Source organism: Adelges cooleyi, unplaced genomic scaffold (genome assembly GCF_023614345.1).
Source record: "Adelges cooleyi isolate 19-005CV unplaced genomic scaffold, UGA_ACOO_1.1 ACOO_flye_CR_arks_rails_tigmint_CR_PRNA_9, whole genome shotgun sequence".
Classification (NCBI taxonomy): domain Eukaryota; kingdom Metazoa; phylum Arthropoda; class Insecta; order Hemiptera; family Adelgidae; genus Adelges; species Adelges cooleyi.
This window is the reverse complement of record NW_026096579.1, coordinates 5,561,018-5,578,434: the sequence shown is the minus strand read 5'-3', so window position 1 is coordinate 5,578,434 and position 17,417 is coordinate 5,561,018. Positions and strand designations below refer to the sequence as shown.

At 32.6% G+C, this 17,417-nt stretch overlaps 1 protein-coding gene across 3 annotated transcripts in view; it reads right to left on the bottom strand.

Moving 5' to 3' along the window:
• Window positions 1-230: 230 nt before the first annotated feature.
• LOC126847012 (bestrophin-4) overlaps window positions 231-17,417 on the bottom strand; it is a 46,573-nt gene continuing 29,386 nt past the window's right edge. Inside the window, exons 6-11 of one of the 3 annotated variants that reach the window (XM_050586946.1) lie at window positions 14,798-14,932; window positions 14,627-14,734; window positions 9,871-10,116; window positions 8,169-8,454; window positions 4,447-4,607; window positions 231-1,455 (exon numbers count right to left, since the gene is read on the bottom strand). In XM_050586946.1, coding sequence (XP_050442903.1) covers window positions 1,030-1,455; window positions 4,447-4,607; window positions 8,169-8,454; window positions 9,871-10,116; window positions 14,627-14,734; window positions 14,798-14,932 — 1,362 coding nt within the window. In that variant the 3' untranslated portion in view covers window positions 231-1,029. The remainder of the gene's footprint in view (window positions 1,456-4,446; window positions 4,608-8,168; window positions 8,455-9,870; window positions 10,117-14,626; window positions 14,735-14,797; window positions 14,933-17,417) is intronic. The other 2 variants (XM_050586945.1, XM_050586948.1) reach the window with 2 other exon arrangements.

The following is a 17,417-nucleotide window of genomic DNA, read 5'->3' as shown; positions in this document are numbered from 1 at the left end:
GTTGTTTTTAAACCGAACTTAGTAAACGGTTGTGTCCCGAATCCAACAAACCCGTTTTACTATTAAATAATGATTTAGTACAATTTTTTCTTTGTCATGTGTTCATAATGTTTTGATAACATCCTAGAATTTACACATCATACGAATCACAGTATAATTATTACAAAATAAATATTCTTTTTGAGTTGTTTTAATTAGCGCGATTATATATTTATAATATATTACAATAATTGTATCGTCAGGTTAGTCATTTATACATTAAACTTTTAAATAATAATATTTATCTAGAAAATAGAATAAATGAAAATAACAAAAATTGAAAAAAAGGGTTTTCAACTATCTATCACAGATATCGCCAAACTATAATAAATAGGTAAGTACCTAAATATTGACAAACAATGATTTAGTACAAAATACACTTGTTTTTCTTTCTTTACAATATCCAATTATACAATTTCATAGACTACTTAACTTAATAATAATACTATAATATACTCCGATTATAAACAACTGTACACGCGATGCATTTACAAATACAATATCTATTTCAACAACAACAATAATATAGTCATATCTTTACCGTTGTTATTAGATTTTTTTGTTTTTTTCAGAAGGAACATTTGTCGCAATACACTATTTCTTATCGCTGTCCGCTGTTTAAAGACTGGACTTAGGCTAGACTCTAAAATAATATAACATAATAGTAGAATACAATAATATAGGTAATACAATCTGGTTGAAGTTTCGGACGGCGTATCTTTTGATTGGGCGTATCACAATTTGTTAACGATAATAATAAAATACTAATAATATATTAAAAAAAAAAAAAAATCATAGAAATGTTAAATCAATGCGAGACGGCTCGCAAGGACAATACACCTTCGTGTCTACTTACGGTTAGAAAACCAAAATTCGGCTCAAAACCACCTGGGAACGCGGTTTTTTTTTTGGAAAAAATTTAAATCGAGTTTTTTGAATCAAAGTACCGACAGTGGGCCGGATTAGCTCGATTATCTCGTCACCCGGCGGCTACACGTACACCTCGCCCCTCTTGCGCCTGTTGGACGCCGGCGTCTTGCGCTCGTCCGTGCTGGACACGCTTCCGCTGGAACTTCCGCCGCACGCGCTGTCGTCCTTGTCCGAGTGCGGCACGCCGGAAGAGGTGATGTCGGTGAGCACGAGTGGCGGTGACGCCGGTGGATCCGTCGACGACGAACGGTGACCGCTCAGTCCTAGCGAGGTCAGCAGCGGTTGGCTCATCGTCACCGTGGACAGGGCGATCGGGCTGACCGACACGGACATCGGTCGAGTGGTGAACACCGTCTGGCCGGCGAACCCCGCCGTGGAGAACACCGGGTTCAGCACGCTGGTGGCCACGCCGTTGGCCGCCCGGTGTTGGTGTCTCAACGTGCCCGACAGGTTGGGGTCCATCTCCTGAATGGGCGACAACACCACCTGGGTAAAATCGCAATTATTAAGCTGATGGCACAGGGCGAAAGATAAGGGTCACGCTGTTGGAGAAATTCCAATACGAGGGGAATAAACGCTGTTGTGTATTGTGCTGCTGTCATCTGGTTATGAGAGGTTATGACTTACCCGACTTTGCCTGTCGATAAATTGACTTTTTAAAATATGCCTACATATTTTTCTTAACCCCGTCATATGGCAATAGGAAGGGATACACAATTGGAAAAAAACCCAGTAGAGGACGCGATACGAGAAGAAGAATAAATGTAAAAGTGTAATTCCGCTGCACAGAAATCGCATAGGACCATGGATATAATATACAAGTATAGGACCCTGGTCCTTTAAAAAAAAGCCAGTACAGGATCAGTAGCAAGATCGTTACTGTCAAAGGATCATTTATTATATCAGTTAAAGGTTATAACTGAGCGATGGAATCTTTCTAAAAAGAAACTTCGATGCGAATCTGTAGATGGTTCAAAATATACAACGTTAGAATCATTATAAATTATAACATAGGCAACGTATTTGAAATCATTTATTATTTATCGTTTAAAAGAATGGGATCGATTTTTATTTGACCGTTTCCAATAACCTGTTTTATCATATATATATATGTTACACAATTATTACTGTTTGAGTAAATCGAATCAACTGATAAACTCCGACTCGCCAAGATTAAATATATTATACTGGTTTCGGTAATAGGTTTAGATTACAATCTACAAATCTCAATAGACATTTTTCTCCCCCTCCCCCCCCCCAGGACTAGGTATTTGGTATTTTATAGTAAAATAAATGCGTACACCGTAATGTGTATTAATCGCCGGTAGTCTTTTCACATCGATTAGACGTGTACATAAAATACTATGTATTTTGTAATAAAATTCTAATGTATGTATAATTTACAATTTCCACTGCGCGGTAACTACCGGTTGCTCGGTCGACGAAACGTGACTTTTCGCACAGTTCCAAACAAGTTATATAATGAAAAAAAATATCCTCAGTAAAACAATAATACACCGAATCTCTAGAATTAAATATTATTATCATAATAATTATTCCGACGTTAAACGTATGATCGTTATTTTTGTTGTAATAAAACACTCACGTTCAAGGTCTCGACGGTCTTGGCAATTATAAGAAGAAGAAAACAAATAAAAATCTCAAACTCATCACCGACACGTCTACTAGGCAAAAGGGGTAGGTGGTATATGGTGTAATTGAATAAAAAAATAAACGACTTGTAATTCGATACGGCCATTGTTGTTGTATTTTTGTGTAAAACGCCGACGATGACTATTTTTTTTAAGTTCTAGTCCACCAAAACTATTAGCATTAAAACCCGCTGGATGTGCGATTGTAATTGTAACAACAGAACAAATTGATAAAAAAAAAAATATATATATATATACAAATATATATTTGTACATTTATTTAAACTTGGGTTCCTACGACTGTTAATTTTGTTTGGATATTACAGACATTTTTTTTTAATGTTATTATTATTTTATCCAAGACTCGATAAGTTTACGTGGGCGCACATATTATAACGTTGTACACAAAAAGTATTGTAGACCCTTTTTTGTTTTTAAAGAATGTAATATTACATAATGAGTTTTCAAGTTGTTCGTACACACACGCGGTGTCTCATTTCTACGCCTTATTAAACTTGATTTTGTCAAATGTGGGGGAACATGCATAATAATATAACAATAATTGTCAGTTCGAGTTTAACCTGTGTTTGAAAATCTCCTAAATATATTTGTTAGTACGTCGCAAGTAAACCTGAACATTATTTAAATAAAAATTCAAAAACCTATTCAAAATATTTTCCATATTTTATTTGAATATTAAAAATCAACAGTGTATTTCAATGAGAACACAACAAATAGTGTATAAATGTATTATTTTCCAATTGAATAAATGTTCAAAAAATAATTCCAAATACATTTTTACACCCCGGACAATAAATTAAAATGTACAGCAAATGTAGTATAATTAGTATTTACCGAGCTAAACAAAAAAACGTACTTCAAATCCATATTTGTTATTTTTTTTATAATAATAAATTTATAAATTTCAAGGTTCGGGATATTTTGTTAGTATTTTAAAAACTTAATTACCTAACATATATTTAGAGCTATTCCAATAGTTGTATTATTATTATTGTTGGCAACCCCGGGCATTTTTATTTAAAAAAATCATAATTTAAAAATAATTAATTATTAGTTGTTTAAAAATTTGAATAACATTTTTTTTAAATAAATTTGAATAACTTGTTATTTTCTATAATGTTTTAAATACAAATTTATTTTTTAAATTATTATTTCCATTTTTAATGGAGTACAAAATTGTTAAAAGATAATATTGGAAATTTATTTAAATTCGTTCAAATAAAAATTAGTTTTAAATTCTTATTTCGATATATTTTGTTCAAATTAAAATAAAACTGTATTTATTATATGTTTTTATTAAAATACATTTTTATTTTAAATAATCGGTGGTGTAATTTGTACTTAAATAACTTAAAAACTATACTTAATGAACGCATTTAAATAACGCCCAGGTTATAGATTTACCTTATCGCTACAGTTTAAATCAGCAATTAGAAATTGATTTCAAATTTCATACACTAATTTACATTTATTATATTAATTTATATTATACATTCGACGGTCTACAGAAGTACAGATTCGCATCGAAGCGTTTATTCGAATATACTTTTCCGGTTTTTTTTTTTCAATACGTGTATACATGAATTTTTAATCATTTTACACAGCTAATAAGAAATTAGTTAAAACAACAATTATTTGAACATCCATACCTAATAGGTAATCGTTAAAGTTCTCGGCTTCGCATCGAAGCTATAGGATGATGATAATAATGAAAATGCTTTTCCCGTTGCTACGGGGCTTAACAAGACGTATACTAGGTAAACAACACGGTGGGTTATGACTTTTTACAATTGTTTTTTATTACCTGTACAACCGGTATGTCCGACGAATACTGTCCCGGCTGAACGGAACCGTTGACTGATGAGTTCTGTTTGACGTTGCTGTCCTTGTCGGCGACACAACCGTCCTTTTGCACGTCCGGTGTAGGAATCCTAGGCCTACCCCTGGCGTTCATCTTGTTAGATCCTTAAAAAAAAAAAAAACACACACACATCAAGACGGTCGATCGATACAATAATAATTTATATATATATAAATTTATCATCTGTAAATAGTGCGATGTCGGTTTCGAATGTGGCACAGACATAACGGTATCCAAAGTATGTACCTATATATATATCTATACATGTGTGTGTGTGTGTGTAATAACATAGTGATGGCCGTTTATTGCGTGAACCGAACCCCTCGGGACGTCCAGTCCGTTTGTACAAGTTACTTGTAAACAACAATCGAAGAGCGTAAATAGAGAAAAGAAATTTTGAAAAAAAAAATCTACCGATATCATGCGAAAAAAGGCCGGGCGAGTGGAGCGAGCTAACCTGTGACCTGACCCAACCTAATTTGGTTATCTGCGCGAAAACCGAAGTTCCTCAGACCGAAGGCGTTGTTTAAGTAAAAATAGATAGTAAAAATATTGGCAAAACTATTTGTATTTCATTCGAAGATAGTATGATTTGACAAAAATCGTTTTACGACGTATGATTAGTTTATGCAAAATTAATCGGTCAAATTTTATTGAAAATTTGTATTTCTACGTTAATCGTTTCAACTAGAAATTTTATTTAAAAAAAATAAATTTGATTTGGACACTTTTTTTCCTATTATAATGTGTACGATAATAATTTGATAAAAAGTTTTATTTGATAATACAATTTTCAATCGAATAATTTTGCAAAAATTAACTTAACGTACAATCCGATCAAATAACTGGCCCAATCATATATAATCAAATATATTTATTTATCATATTTACAATTTTTAATCAAATCAAAAAATGTTACTAATAAGTATTATGCTAAAATAATATTTAAGCAACTAATTTTGCAAACATTGGATTTTACATAAAATCGAATCAAATAATTTGTCAAACAAAATTTAATCAAATAATTTTTCAAATTTTAATTAAAACAATATTTTCAAAAAAAAAGTTTACCTACACAATATCGCAAGTATTATTTTAAAATTAACTTTTATTTAATAATTATCATTAAACAGATAATAATTTGTACAAATACATACTTTTTAATTAGAAAAATAAATATAACATTAATTTTTAAATCAGAGTTGAATTTTGGGAAATAAATACAAGACAACGGTATATGTTTCGTATTAACCCAACTACAAATTTTGATGAACATTAAGTATTAACACTTGAGTGTTAAAATCGTTATTTGCATAATACCATCAGAACTTTTTCGTGATAAGGAAAGATAAATCGTAGTGCGTCTACTTGTCGTGTGTTGTACAAATATAATATGGCTCGTGTAGACGTTTTCGAAATCGAACCTAATGCGTAACCAACTTGCATCAAAATAAATAAGGAAATTTGTAGATTCCATTGGATAAGGGCTCTCGCCACGACAACGGTGTTGTGCCGACACAATCGTGACGATTTAATGAGCTAATTAAACCGCACAGACCCCCTACAATTGCTAATTTAAATGCTCGGTCGTGATATCAATATTATCAACAACGGGTATCAAGTGAAAACGGAAAAAGTTTGCAAAACAACACGAGTACAAATATATAAAACCAAATTCATCGACATATAGAAAACGAAAATTGTGACATCATCGAACAGATGAAATTTGTAAACCTAACCAATTAATGTGACCAAAGCCGACCTAACCTAACCGTGTTCTATTCGCGGCCTTTAATTTGTTATCAGTGGCCATTATGATACGCCGACTGTATTTTTAATGTAAATTAAAAAAAAAAAAATTCTTTTGTTAATCTCAAAAATATTATCACTCGAGCGAAATGTCTCGCGTTTAGTTTTGATTTGAAATTTCGTTGCAACAATACCAACGATGACTCTGCTGGTTTCGCATAATAAAAACCATGTAATGGATGGTTTTTAACGAGTAATTACATCATTAATACCCAAGTGGAAATGATTAATATCTTCACGTGTTCGGGTTAAGACGGCCGGCAATGTCTATGGTAATCGGTAATTTGCGCTGTACACGTTATTATTTTAACAGTCTTGGGAATATTGTGGCGGGTTCGGTTAATTAATCGATTTCAATAGCAGTCGTCTTCGGACAGTGGTCACAATCAATAATAATAATAATACTTAAATAGGTGTAATTGTCATGTTTACAGAAACGTTATGTGTGAAAGAATTGGTCGCGTTGGAAGAATAATCAAAATCGTCATAAGCGACCTCTACGCACATGGTATACTTATAATTAATTATTATTTATGTCGGGCTGAAAAAAAAAACAAACGGAAAAAAGTGAAAACCGCTAAATATGCTGTTTGCCGATTACGACAGTAGTGATTTAGCATAAAAATAATATTTTTGCATTTGTATCTATTCGAAAATTCAAAGAGAGGGCACAAGAAAGTTGTATTCGTTGATATGGTATTTTTGCGGTCGAACTGGACGCAAAGAAATCGTATTTGATCGGATCGAGAAAATATGCGGTAAATTCCGGGTCAGTTACAGCTACTGTTGTTGCGGTTAGTGTCTTAAACTTAAGTCGGCGCGGCCTTGAAACGACATTGATACCGAATAATCGAATTACACGTGTTTTTCGAAAAAATACCATCCGTAGACGACCACTAGAGTTTGCGGGTTATCATCAATTATATCGATCCTTTTGATAAAATATACAACAATTATTATTAACTCTAGCTTGAAGTAGAACCAGCCAAAACTAAACCTAACCGAACAATTGTTATTCATAAAAGAAGTTACAAATAGTTTTGATAAATATTAATTGTATTGATTTCGTTTCACGGGTGCCCAAGTGTTTTAATCTATTAAAACGAATACTCCTAATGCACAAAAAAACCGTCAATTATCATTATACAACATTGTATTCGATGACTTTCCGCCTGAGCAATATTATTGTCTACTTCATACCTTCAGCTATGACTCGTGTCATAATTGGTTACACGATATTTATTCTATAATTTTGTACAGAAATCAGATATAGTAAAATTCTGAAAACCAGCAGAAAATAAATTTACTAATATCATCCACAGCCCACCGTCATTAGGTTTGAAAAAGAGTTGGCTTTAGTCAAATCCAGGTGAAAAAGCGTTAAAAATTAAAATCTCCATTATATAAAACAATATGTTTGAAAAAAACCTTTTATCTTGCTAAACTCGCTTTCTAATATTATAGTTGAAAAACTTTTCTTTTTTTTTTTCATTTAAATACTTTGAAATGTTTATCGGATTACAAGTGTAGTATATACTGTGACGCACGCAGAAAAAACAAACCAGAAGGGGAATTTTTCGAAATGAGTTTTTATATTAGGTTTTCTAACTAGAAACTTGACCTTGAATCGAATTGTAAAACCACCGTTGGTCTTTTTTCGAAAAACTAACGGGAAGATACAGTTTTATATAGCATTACTTTCAACTTAACTGTAATACTTTATTCGTAATTTTTTAAAAAGCAATTAAAAATCTAACCAAGTGGGAGTTTTTTAATTGGATAAACTAAAATTCACTTGTAATACTGCCATCTCCGCCTATGTTAGCAGAGACTAGCCAGAAATAACTTTTGCTCACCTTGCACGCTGCCCCGTCGGCTCTTCATCGACTTTCTGCCCCAAAGACGGTCATAAAGCGTTATTTTCTGCAAGTGTGCGCCGTTGATACCGTTCACGTGACCGTTGACGGCGACCGCGTTGGGCATACCGTTTTCCGGACTGGAGTACACCGAATTGTGCCTGGTTCTGTTGAACAGACCGCCGGACGAGTACGTGGTCGACGACGACCTGATCGATCCCATCCGGTGAATTTGCCTTTGGAACCAATTCTTGCGACGTTCGGCCATAGGCGTGTCCACGCTTTCCTGAAAAAAAAACGAAAAAACAAAGAAATAAAACATCAAACGTTAGACTGAAATAGAAACGAGTCAATCAATAGTACAAAATATGTTTGTACAGCTCAAAGATTTTAACGAGTTCAACATTTACTGTCTTCGGTATTACTTCCAACATGTAATAACTCAATAAAGCTACTTCACACTGTTAATAAACAACGTTAATGAACGAGTTACTTTTAAAAAAATAACTCGATTTAACGAGTTACGTTTAAAAATTAACATTATTAACGAGTTACTATTAAAAATGATCTAGTTACTTAACGAGATAAAGTGAATTCTTATAATAGACCCATGAATAATGTGTAACTTTTATAAAGTCATACAAATTCATCTTACATTTTGTACAAGCTTGTTTTTAGGTTAAACTGCAGTTATTGAAAGAAAAAAATTACACCTACCTAAGATAGCTTAATAGCAATTCTCATCAGTTTAGTTTAAAAATTAAGTATGGTACAACAAAACCGGAACTATAGGTTGTGCTATATTAAAATGTTAAGCCAAACCGCTGTAAATGGCCATGAGTTAAATGCCATTAAAAATAAACCTAAGTTGTAACTTAATTCAAAACGTTTAACGTAACTGTTTAATTTAACGAAGTAAATATAAAAAATCCAGTTAACAAGCTCAGCCTTGATCACAGTTCGTGGACGCATACACTTCAAGTTAATATTCAAATTTATTGTGTTTTGTTATAAACACATCATAACACGTATAATATATTTATTAAAATTTGTTGTCTTTAACCGACGAACCGAGCAAGTTCAAGTTACGTTACACTGTTGTGTATTTTACAGTGGTGGACGCTGTTTTGTCGGCATGATGTCTGCATTTCCCGGACACTCTTTTTAGAAGTAAAAGTATTATGAAATCTTCCAACGCGTCTGGTCGATGGCCAATCAAGCGGGTGTTGCAATGTATAAATAAATAATACATGTATATATATATATGTATAAAATATTTTATTCGGTTTGCCACCGGCCGTTGTCGGATACGACCCCGCGAGAATATCATGTGCATTCCTACACGACGACCGCTTGACCTTCGCCATAGGAGATACATATTAAAGAGTTGAAATAAAATAAAAACCTGAAGCAAAACAAAAAGATGTAGTAGAAACACGCTACCACCCGTCCGGGTTCATTAATCTCGATCGTCTGCAACGCAACATGTTGTACATGCGACCGTAAGTTTCGCCGATTGATCTCCTTTTGCACTGGACAGACTTGAAAATAAGTTCTTCGAGCGCCAACAAAGTCTGTCCCAAAATTCCCGACCGGCGAAATCCAGCAAAAAAAAACTTCCACCGCTTCTGGTTCCCTAATTTTACCTGACCTCCCGGTGTTACATTTTTTTAAATTTTTTAAATATATTTTTAATACTCACATAGTCGGCGTACACGTCATCGTGCACTGCGGGTTTTCTGTGCATGTTCGGCGGCACCATGTTGGCGTACAGGGCGTCAGACTCTTTTACCTTGTAAAACTCGGCCGACCCTTTGGGCTCCTCTCGCCTGTAGTGCTCCGAAGCCACCGTGTAAGGCAAGTCTTTCGGCACTACTTCGTCCCAATATTGATCCTTGAGCAGTTCCGGATGTTCTTCGTGCATTTCGTCGACGATCATGTAGGCGGCCTGATGGGAAAAAAAATATTTTCAATGAGATTGTATGTTGGTTTACATAAACCCCTCAAAAAAAAAAATCGCCCATTTCCTCTGCTGCACGGAAAAACGTTGAACCGTGGATTTGTTAAATGTCCTTTTCCTTCCACTCCCCTCCCTACCATTTCTTAATCCGAGATTTGCGTATCCAGTTACTATGACGGTGACATGAAAATGGCCACGCAAATTTTAGATGGACTTTCAGCCATTTAATATCCATTTAAAAAAAAAAAGATAAATACGTAATGGTTCGTTGATTGGAATAAGCGTTTTGTCTAGCAAATCATTTGTTCGGGTTAAAGCTATGCCTATGTAAAATTGGTGTTCATACAGGCCGAGGGTAACGCGCATAACTTGCTCAGGTTCAAACTGCGACTCAATTAAGTTACGGTAGGTTAGGGATAAAAAATTGATTTTTTTCACTCAATAAAAACAACAAGAATCACAATATAAAATATGTTTTAACAATAAAGCAATACATATATTTTTTAAATTAAAATATTATTACCATTATAAACGTGGTAATCCTGCTGAATTTTTAATAAACGATATAATTTCCAAATTTTAAAGTTATAAGTAAACTTGCACAATGTAAAAAGGTAAGTTATTCGGTAGTCGAACTAAAAATAAAAATTGTCAACATATTTTGTTTGAACAAACAAAACTTATTTTTTTTGTTTAAATGTTAGTTAATCAAAAATATTTTATTATTATATTTTTTTAAATTAAAGTTATGTGAATCATATGAATAAAAGTAATTTTTATACAGTTTTTAAAGGATATCAATGTAAAAATTGTACTTCCAATATTTTCTTATAGGTGATGTTTATTAGTTGTGTTTTATTCCGCTTTCACAGACTGAAGAACAATTTTAAAACCCTAGTTATTAAATAGGCCTAGAAAAATATGCTATTGACACTTAATATATGATCGAAACTTGTTTTTTTAAAAACATCAAAACTATTAAACGTGAAATTGAAAAATATTTGTATTTAGCCAAAAGGATACAAATGCACTTGTATAGATTAAAAATTAATAGCGTAAGGTATGTAGGTAGGTACATGATTTATGCACATATCTTATAATAATTATAATTTCTGGGCTAATAATAAGCTATGTGTTATTTTTTTGGTAATGCAGTGTTGTCATGTTATAGCTGATATGAAAATGTCACTTGTATCTTTTTTGGTGCTCACCACTTGAAAACTAGTGTACATTATCAGGGTTTTGGTTTTCGGACGGATGAACAATTTGGAGTTTTTAGGGTCTTATTTTGATTTTTGAGCCGGAAACAAACGTGTGATTTCCGACCACATCATGTGATTCCCGTTTGGGAAAGGGACAATGCATATACACAATAGTACTACTATACTGTTATTCACTGTAAACGGATGCGCCGTTTGCCGAAAAAACTTCTTACATAGGTTTGACGACCCGACTGGGAATCTCAGACAACGTTACAATGACGACTCCCTGCGTGTCGTTGAGCAATAGTATTTTTTTTTTTTTAATGCAATAATGTAGTACAAGAATTTCTAGGAACGCACAAAGACAGCTTTGACTAAGTCGTTTACAAGCCAATGGCTACACCTAATTAAATTTTTTTTTCTCGACACGACCGATACATATAACGATATTGTACTGTTATCAACACACGATATCTCAAATTGGCAATAATAATAACCAAACTAAAATATAACGTATCAACGTGTACCCATCGTTAATTTCCAACGTGCAGCCTTAACGACACACACACTACGAGTGACGTCAAACTCGACACCAGCTAATCCGTTAAATAGTAAACACCGTCACGTATTGGCTTACATGTATCACCGATAAGACCAGGGAAGATCATAAATAACAATTTTTCGGTACCAAGGTTGCACAAAATTTGACTAAGTCGTCAAATAATTGATAACATTTTAGTAAAATAAATAGTTGGACGAATATTCTTTTTGTCGGTGAACAACATTATTTCTAACTTGATAATTAGGTCATTTATAGCGAATAAGCTAACTTAGAGGTTTTATATAAATCAGGAAAACAAATTTCAACAAATTAACCGTCTCGTGTAGCATACCAAAATACAAGTCATGTCTTAAGGTTTGTTTAAGGAACACAATTTTTTTTTTATCCTTAACAGTTACTGAAAATGTAAAACTTGTTTTACTGTAATTTATCGAATAATAAATGTATAATAAACATAAAAATGAACTTAAAAGATGTCGAAAATCTTTTTAAAAAAAAATCTATTAACGACGGACAATTACATTTTCTTTATGTATACACGAAAACAAAACAAGAGGACATCTAATAATTTTACATAGATCATTTAAAAGTACTAGTTTTCAGTTTAGATCAATGAACCTATTTTTATTTTTAACGTATTAGTAATCTTAGAAGAATTCGTTTTTTTTCTTTAGTAACAGTTTAAGATAAATCACGTTTGCGAAATTACAAAATTCGGCGGAAAAAATGTGATTTATGTTTGGTTTAAGAAAAAAAGTTTACTCATAAGTACAGCTATAATATAACTAGGTTGTGAAATCATGTGTGAAGTCTCTATTTAGACTTGACGTATGATTGTTTAGATTATTTATTTTGTTTGTTTGCGTTTAAAAATTTACTGTTATAAGGTCTAAATGTCAACAAAAATTCGTGTACTTTTATTTGACACTACAAAAACAAAAATCAATTCTGACGACAAATAATAAATTAAAAAAAAATCCAAACCTTGTTTGTCGCTTTAATGCGTTTTAAGTACTAATAAATTTTTATCTTAATGGAAACTCTTTGTATGCTATTGTGAGTCATGTATTAACGCATTGCTAAGCATTAACTAGATTCAAGTATTCAGATAAGTTAGTTATCTGGATAGATCTAGAAAAATCTTGATAGCAATTTTTATCTATTTATTTCATGTACATTAATCGTATCTAAAATAAATTAAAACAATTTATCTGTGAGCAATTATTAAGATAATTAATTTATCATACTTAAAGATTTACATTAAATGAATTTGGAGTTTATTGAAAATAATTACAGTATACAATGTAATGTATAAAAAAAAACTCTAGTTAAATTTTTTTTAAAATTTTAACTATAAAAACTGTTGTAAGACGAGAAATAAACGATTAAATTAATTTAAAAAAAATGCAATTAATTCTTACGAACAATTAAAAGTGCGCGAAAATAATTTGCATTAAAATTTACTTCAATGCACTAATTAAGGTTGAATTGGGTAATTGTGTGTGAACGACAAAGGTCAAACGGGTCGTCGAAGCCAAGTATCAAAACCGAGTAGCAAGTCGTACCTACCACTGTCAAAATCGTATCCATCACATGTGCATAATATATTTGTGTGCATTATTATACTTAGCGGCGGGTATAGGTGTAATAATACAATAATTGTACGGACGACCGTGACCCTAATAATAGTTATATTGCAAATTACTGCAACGATATTTTGTTGGATCATAAAATTCAAAAAAGATCCATTACATTAGTAGGACCATGGCCTCACCGCGGTCGTACGGTCACACCTTGTCTTAAAAAAAAAACCCCAAACCCAAACCGCTAACATTGTTTGCAAAATGTGTGTTGACAAAATCTCCTTTTGATGAATTGCCATCGTTAGTCAAATATTGTCTAATTAACGACCGACTCGACCGTCCAAATGAAGACAACCGGGTGTCATATTATTATTATAATAAACTCTGTGCGGTTAAAATGTCATTTTATAAATGAAAGTTTATCCGGCCGAGTTTGGAGGTTATAAAAAAAAAAAAAAAAATTAAAGCGCGAAATAGAAAAATAAAAACCACCGAGAAGGCCTACTTTTGTAGGAATTTTTTTATTTTTTTTACTCCAAACCGGAAAAACTCGTTTAGTTGTAAGTACGTTAAGTGTACACGGTGTTAAACACTCGGCGAAGCTCGTTGATATTGTTGTATCAACCGTGAGCCGACAACGGTTGTTAAGAAATCAAAAGGGATTTAATAGAAAAAAAAACAGAAAATAGGTAATTTGTAATTAAAAAAAAAAAATTGTAGACTAGTACGTTTTTCTTCAAAATGAAATTTTACAAAACACAAAATTCCTTTAAAAGGCCTAATGCTACAGTGAACGGTTTTATAGTTTTGAAAACTAACAGTGTCGCCAGAAACAAGAGAAAAATGGTAATTATCTTTCTACTGCCTACTCTGTTTTCCCGCAAGTGTAGAAAATCTATCCCCGTTGAGGTCCCGTGTAATTTTTGAAAAGTGCTCTGGCAAGCTGCCATTGTATTTATTTATATCAATAACCAAATTATACAACTGGCTTATAACCTGGTAAACAAAATCCCTATGAACACTACATTTACACTCTCTGTTATGTAGTGAACATCTTCTATACCATTTCTTATCGGATTTTATTTGTATTTGTTATTTTTATTCAATTTAAAGGGCGGGGCAATTTATTGTTAATATATTAATAATTTTACCTTTATATGGCGGTCGATCAGCCAGTTGAGTTCGATGTCGTCGTCGTCCTCTCCGAACGGACCGATGAGCACTTCGGCTACTTTGAGCCAGCCGAGGAAAAAACAAAACTAAAGGAAAAAAAACACAATTTTTTTTTAATTACATTTTTATCCACATAGGGCGAGACAAACCTCGACGATGGTCAGCAGAGGGACGTATAAGTCAAACTCTTTGAAGTCTTTGAATCCCCATTCGACTGGCGGTTCGACCATTTGGGCGCCAATCAGCTGAGCACCGAAGTAAGCATACATAGATAACGTGACCACCTGTATAATATAGGTAAAAAAAATATAGTAAAATCAATAAAACTCCAAAGAACACATCTCGAGTTAGGCGACACGAGTAAATTCACATATTTTAATTACAACACAAACAAGACAATTAAAACTTATGAAAACTATATGGCGTAATTAATACCAAAAAGCAACTACGGTTACAATTAAAAATACTACATTAAATCAAATACTTACTTACTAAACTTGCTAAAACAATAAACCTATACACGGTAAAGCAGCTGATAATAATAATAATAACTTCTATCGGCGGACCAATAAATATTTTTTTACTTTTCCTATAAAATTATTTTTAAAAACATTTTCACCATTTACGTCATGCTTAAATTCTATAATAATTTAATCCGGGGTTTACAGTAATAATGATTAACCATAAATTATTTTTTTTTTAATTGTATTTTGAGAGAATTAAAAGAAGAATAAAAATAATAATAACATAGTGTTAACGTTTAACACCTAATTATTGTATAAATCGAGTACAGTAAAAAAAAATTGTATTAACCATGCGATACGGTCTGTTGAAACTTATAAGCAACAAGGTCGTTTTGGTTTTTTTAACTATTTTATCCGCCACGTTTTTTGTACGGTTTCACACTTTGTTATATCTTAATAACAATAAATAAAAAAAATGCTCCATATCAAACAGTTTGTCAGATTTGGCCATCCACTGGTTCATAACCGACAATTGATCGATAACAGCTTATGTTTATGACAAAAATGTTAATAATATTTATAAAATAACCGATTTTCCCAATCGCTGCTAATGCGGAATCGACTGGAAAGTAAATTCCGATTTACCATAAAAGACCTCTAAATGTAATTGCCGCGGTATTATAGCAAGCTTTGAAATTCAAGGTCTCTATTAAAATTGTTATCGAATTGTTATTCTATAAAAAAAATACACTATATTATTAAAACAATGTTGCAACGCACGACAATAGGGTACACTTGATAGACGTTTGATAAAATGCAATTGAAAAAAAAAATGAATTAATTAGAAATTATGCAATTTGTTTATTAATTTGTGTAATAATTTTTTTTTAATTTTTTCTATGCCTATAATACATGGCGGATTAACTATGAACAAATGCATTCGAATTGTGTACTGTTTAAGTACCGCGGAACTAAAAAAATACAATATCGATATGTTGGTAAATATTATTGTGAACAATTCGTCGTAAATTTGTGAAAAATTCACTAACGTATTAAGTGACACGATCGTTGTGTTTATAACAATTTTTCAAAACAACCATTCTCACATGAGATAAACATTAAACAGAAACTTTATAGACGAGTGTAAGCAAACGAGGCAATGAGATTAAAAAAAAATAAAATAATGAACATTTTTTAATTTAAAAATTATTAAGTTTATTCTGTCAAAATTGCCTTATTCGCTAACAATCGACCCACTTGAGCCTATAAAACTAGTAGAACGATTTCAAAATTTTTAAAAATATTATACACTACACATTTTACTACCAAATAGATAACTCCAAGAAAAGAAAATTATTGACTTAAAAAAGAGTAAATTTTAAAGTCAACTTACGCTGAATACTAATGGGCAAAACGTAGGGTTAGGTGATAATTATATAGTACCATTGTAATTTTCGAGTTTATCGGGTAACTAATTAACTATAAAACAGCGTAAGTAGTTTGTGGTAACTGTAACTCGTTGTGCCTAAATAGGACACAAAAGTTAGAAGTCTGAAAAAATATGCAATTTTTACAATGCCAACACAAAGAATGTTGACTTTGAAAAGTTAAAGCATTTTTAACCCTTCAACGCTCTGTCTCCTAGCGGCTAGTGATTATCCTAGAGACCCGTTAGAAAATCCCCCTTGCTCCGTCCCCAGACCTATCTGGCTAAAAATAAAAATCCGTATTTTTGCGCGGGAAAATTATTTTTTATAAATCAAAATAATATACACTGTCGTTTTCCCGTCGAACATGTGCATAATAATATGCTCATCGTCATCATCATCATATTATTATTGTACTAGACAACAGGCTGTACATATAATAAAATAGAGTTCATTGGACCGTTCATTGCGGTCGGATTGGTCCGACATCCATATCGGGTGTAATGTGCCGGCGACTCCTTGAAAAATATTATATATCATATCACCCTCGGGGGGAGGTGGGGGGGGGGAGCCGCCGCCGTTTGTTCTTAATCGTTTTCTCGGCACATCTCACTCAAACGAACGACCGTGTGCGACAGAGCTTATAGTGTTATGTATATATGTATCTATAACTCAAAACGCGTCAAACGGGAACAAATACACAGACGTTTAATAAATTATAAATCACCGCTGTTGTATTGTTATTATAACCCAGAGATGCGACGTTATGAAACTACACCGCATTGACTTGTGTGTGTGTGTCAATGTCACTTCAACGACCACTGGACCGGGTTGAGAAGGTCAGAGCCATCTCTCGTGACAATATACCGTTTTCGAGA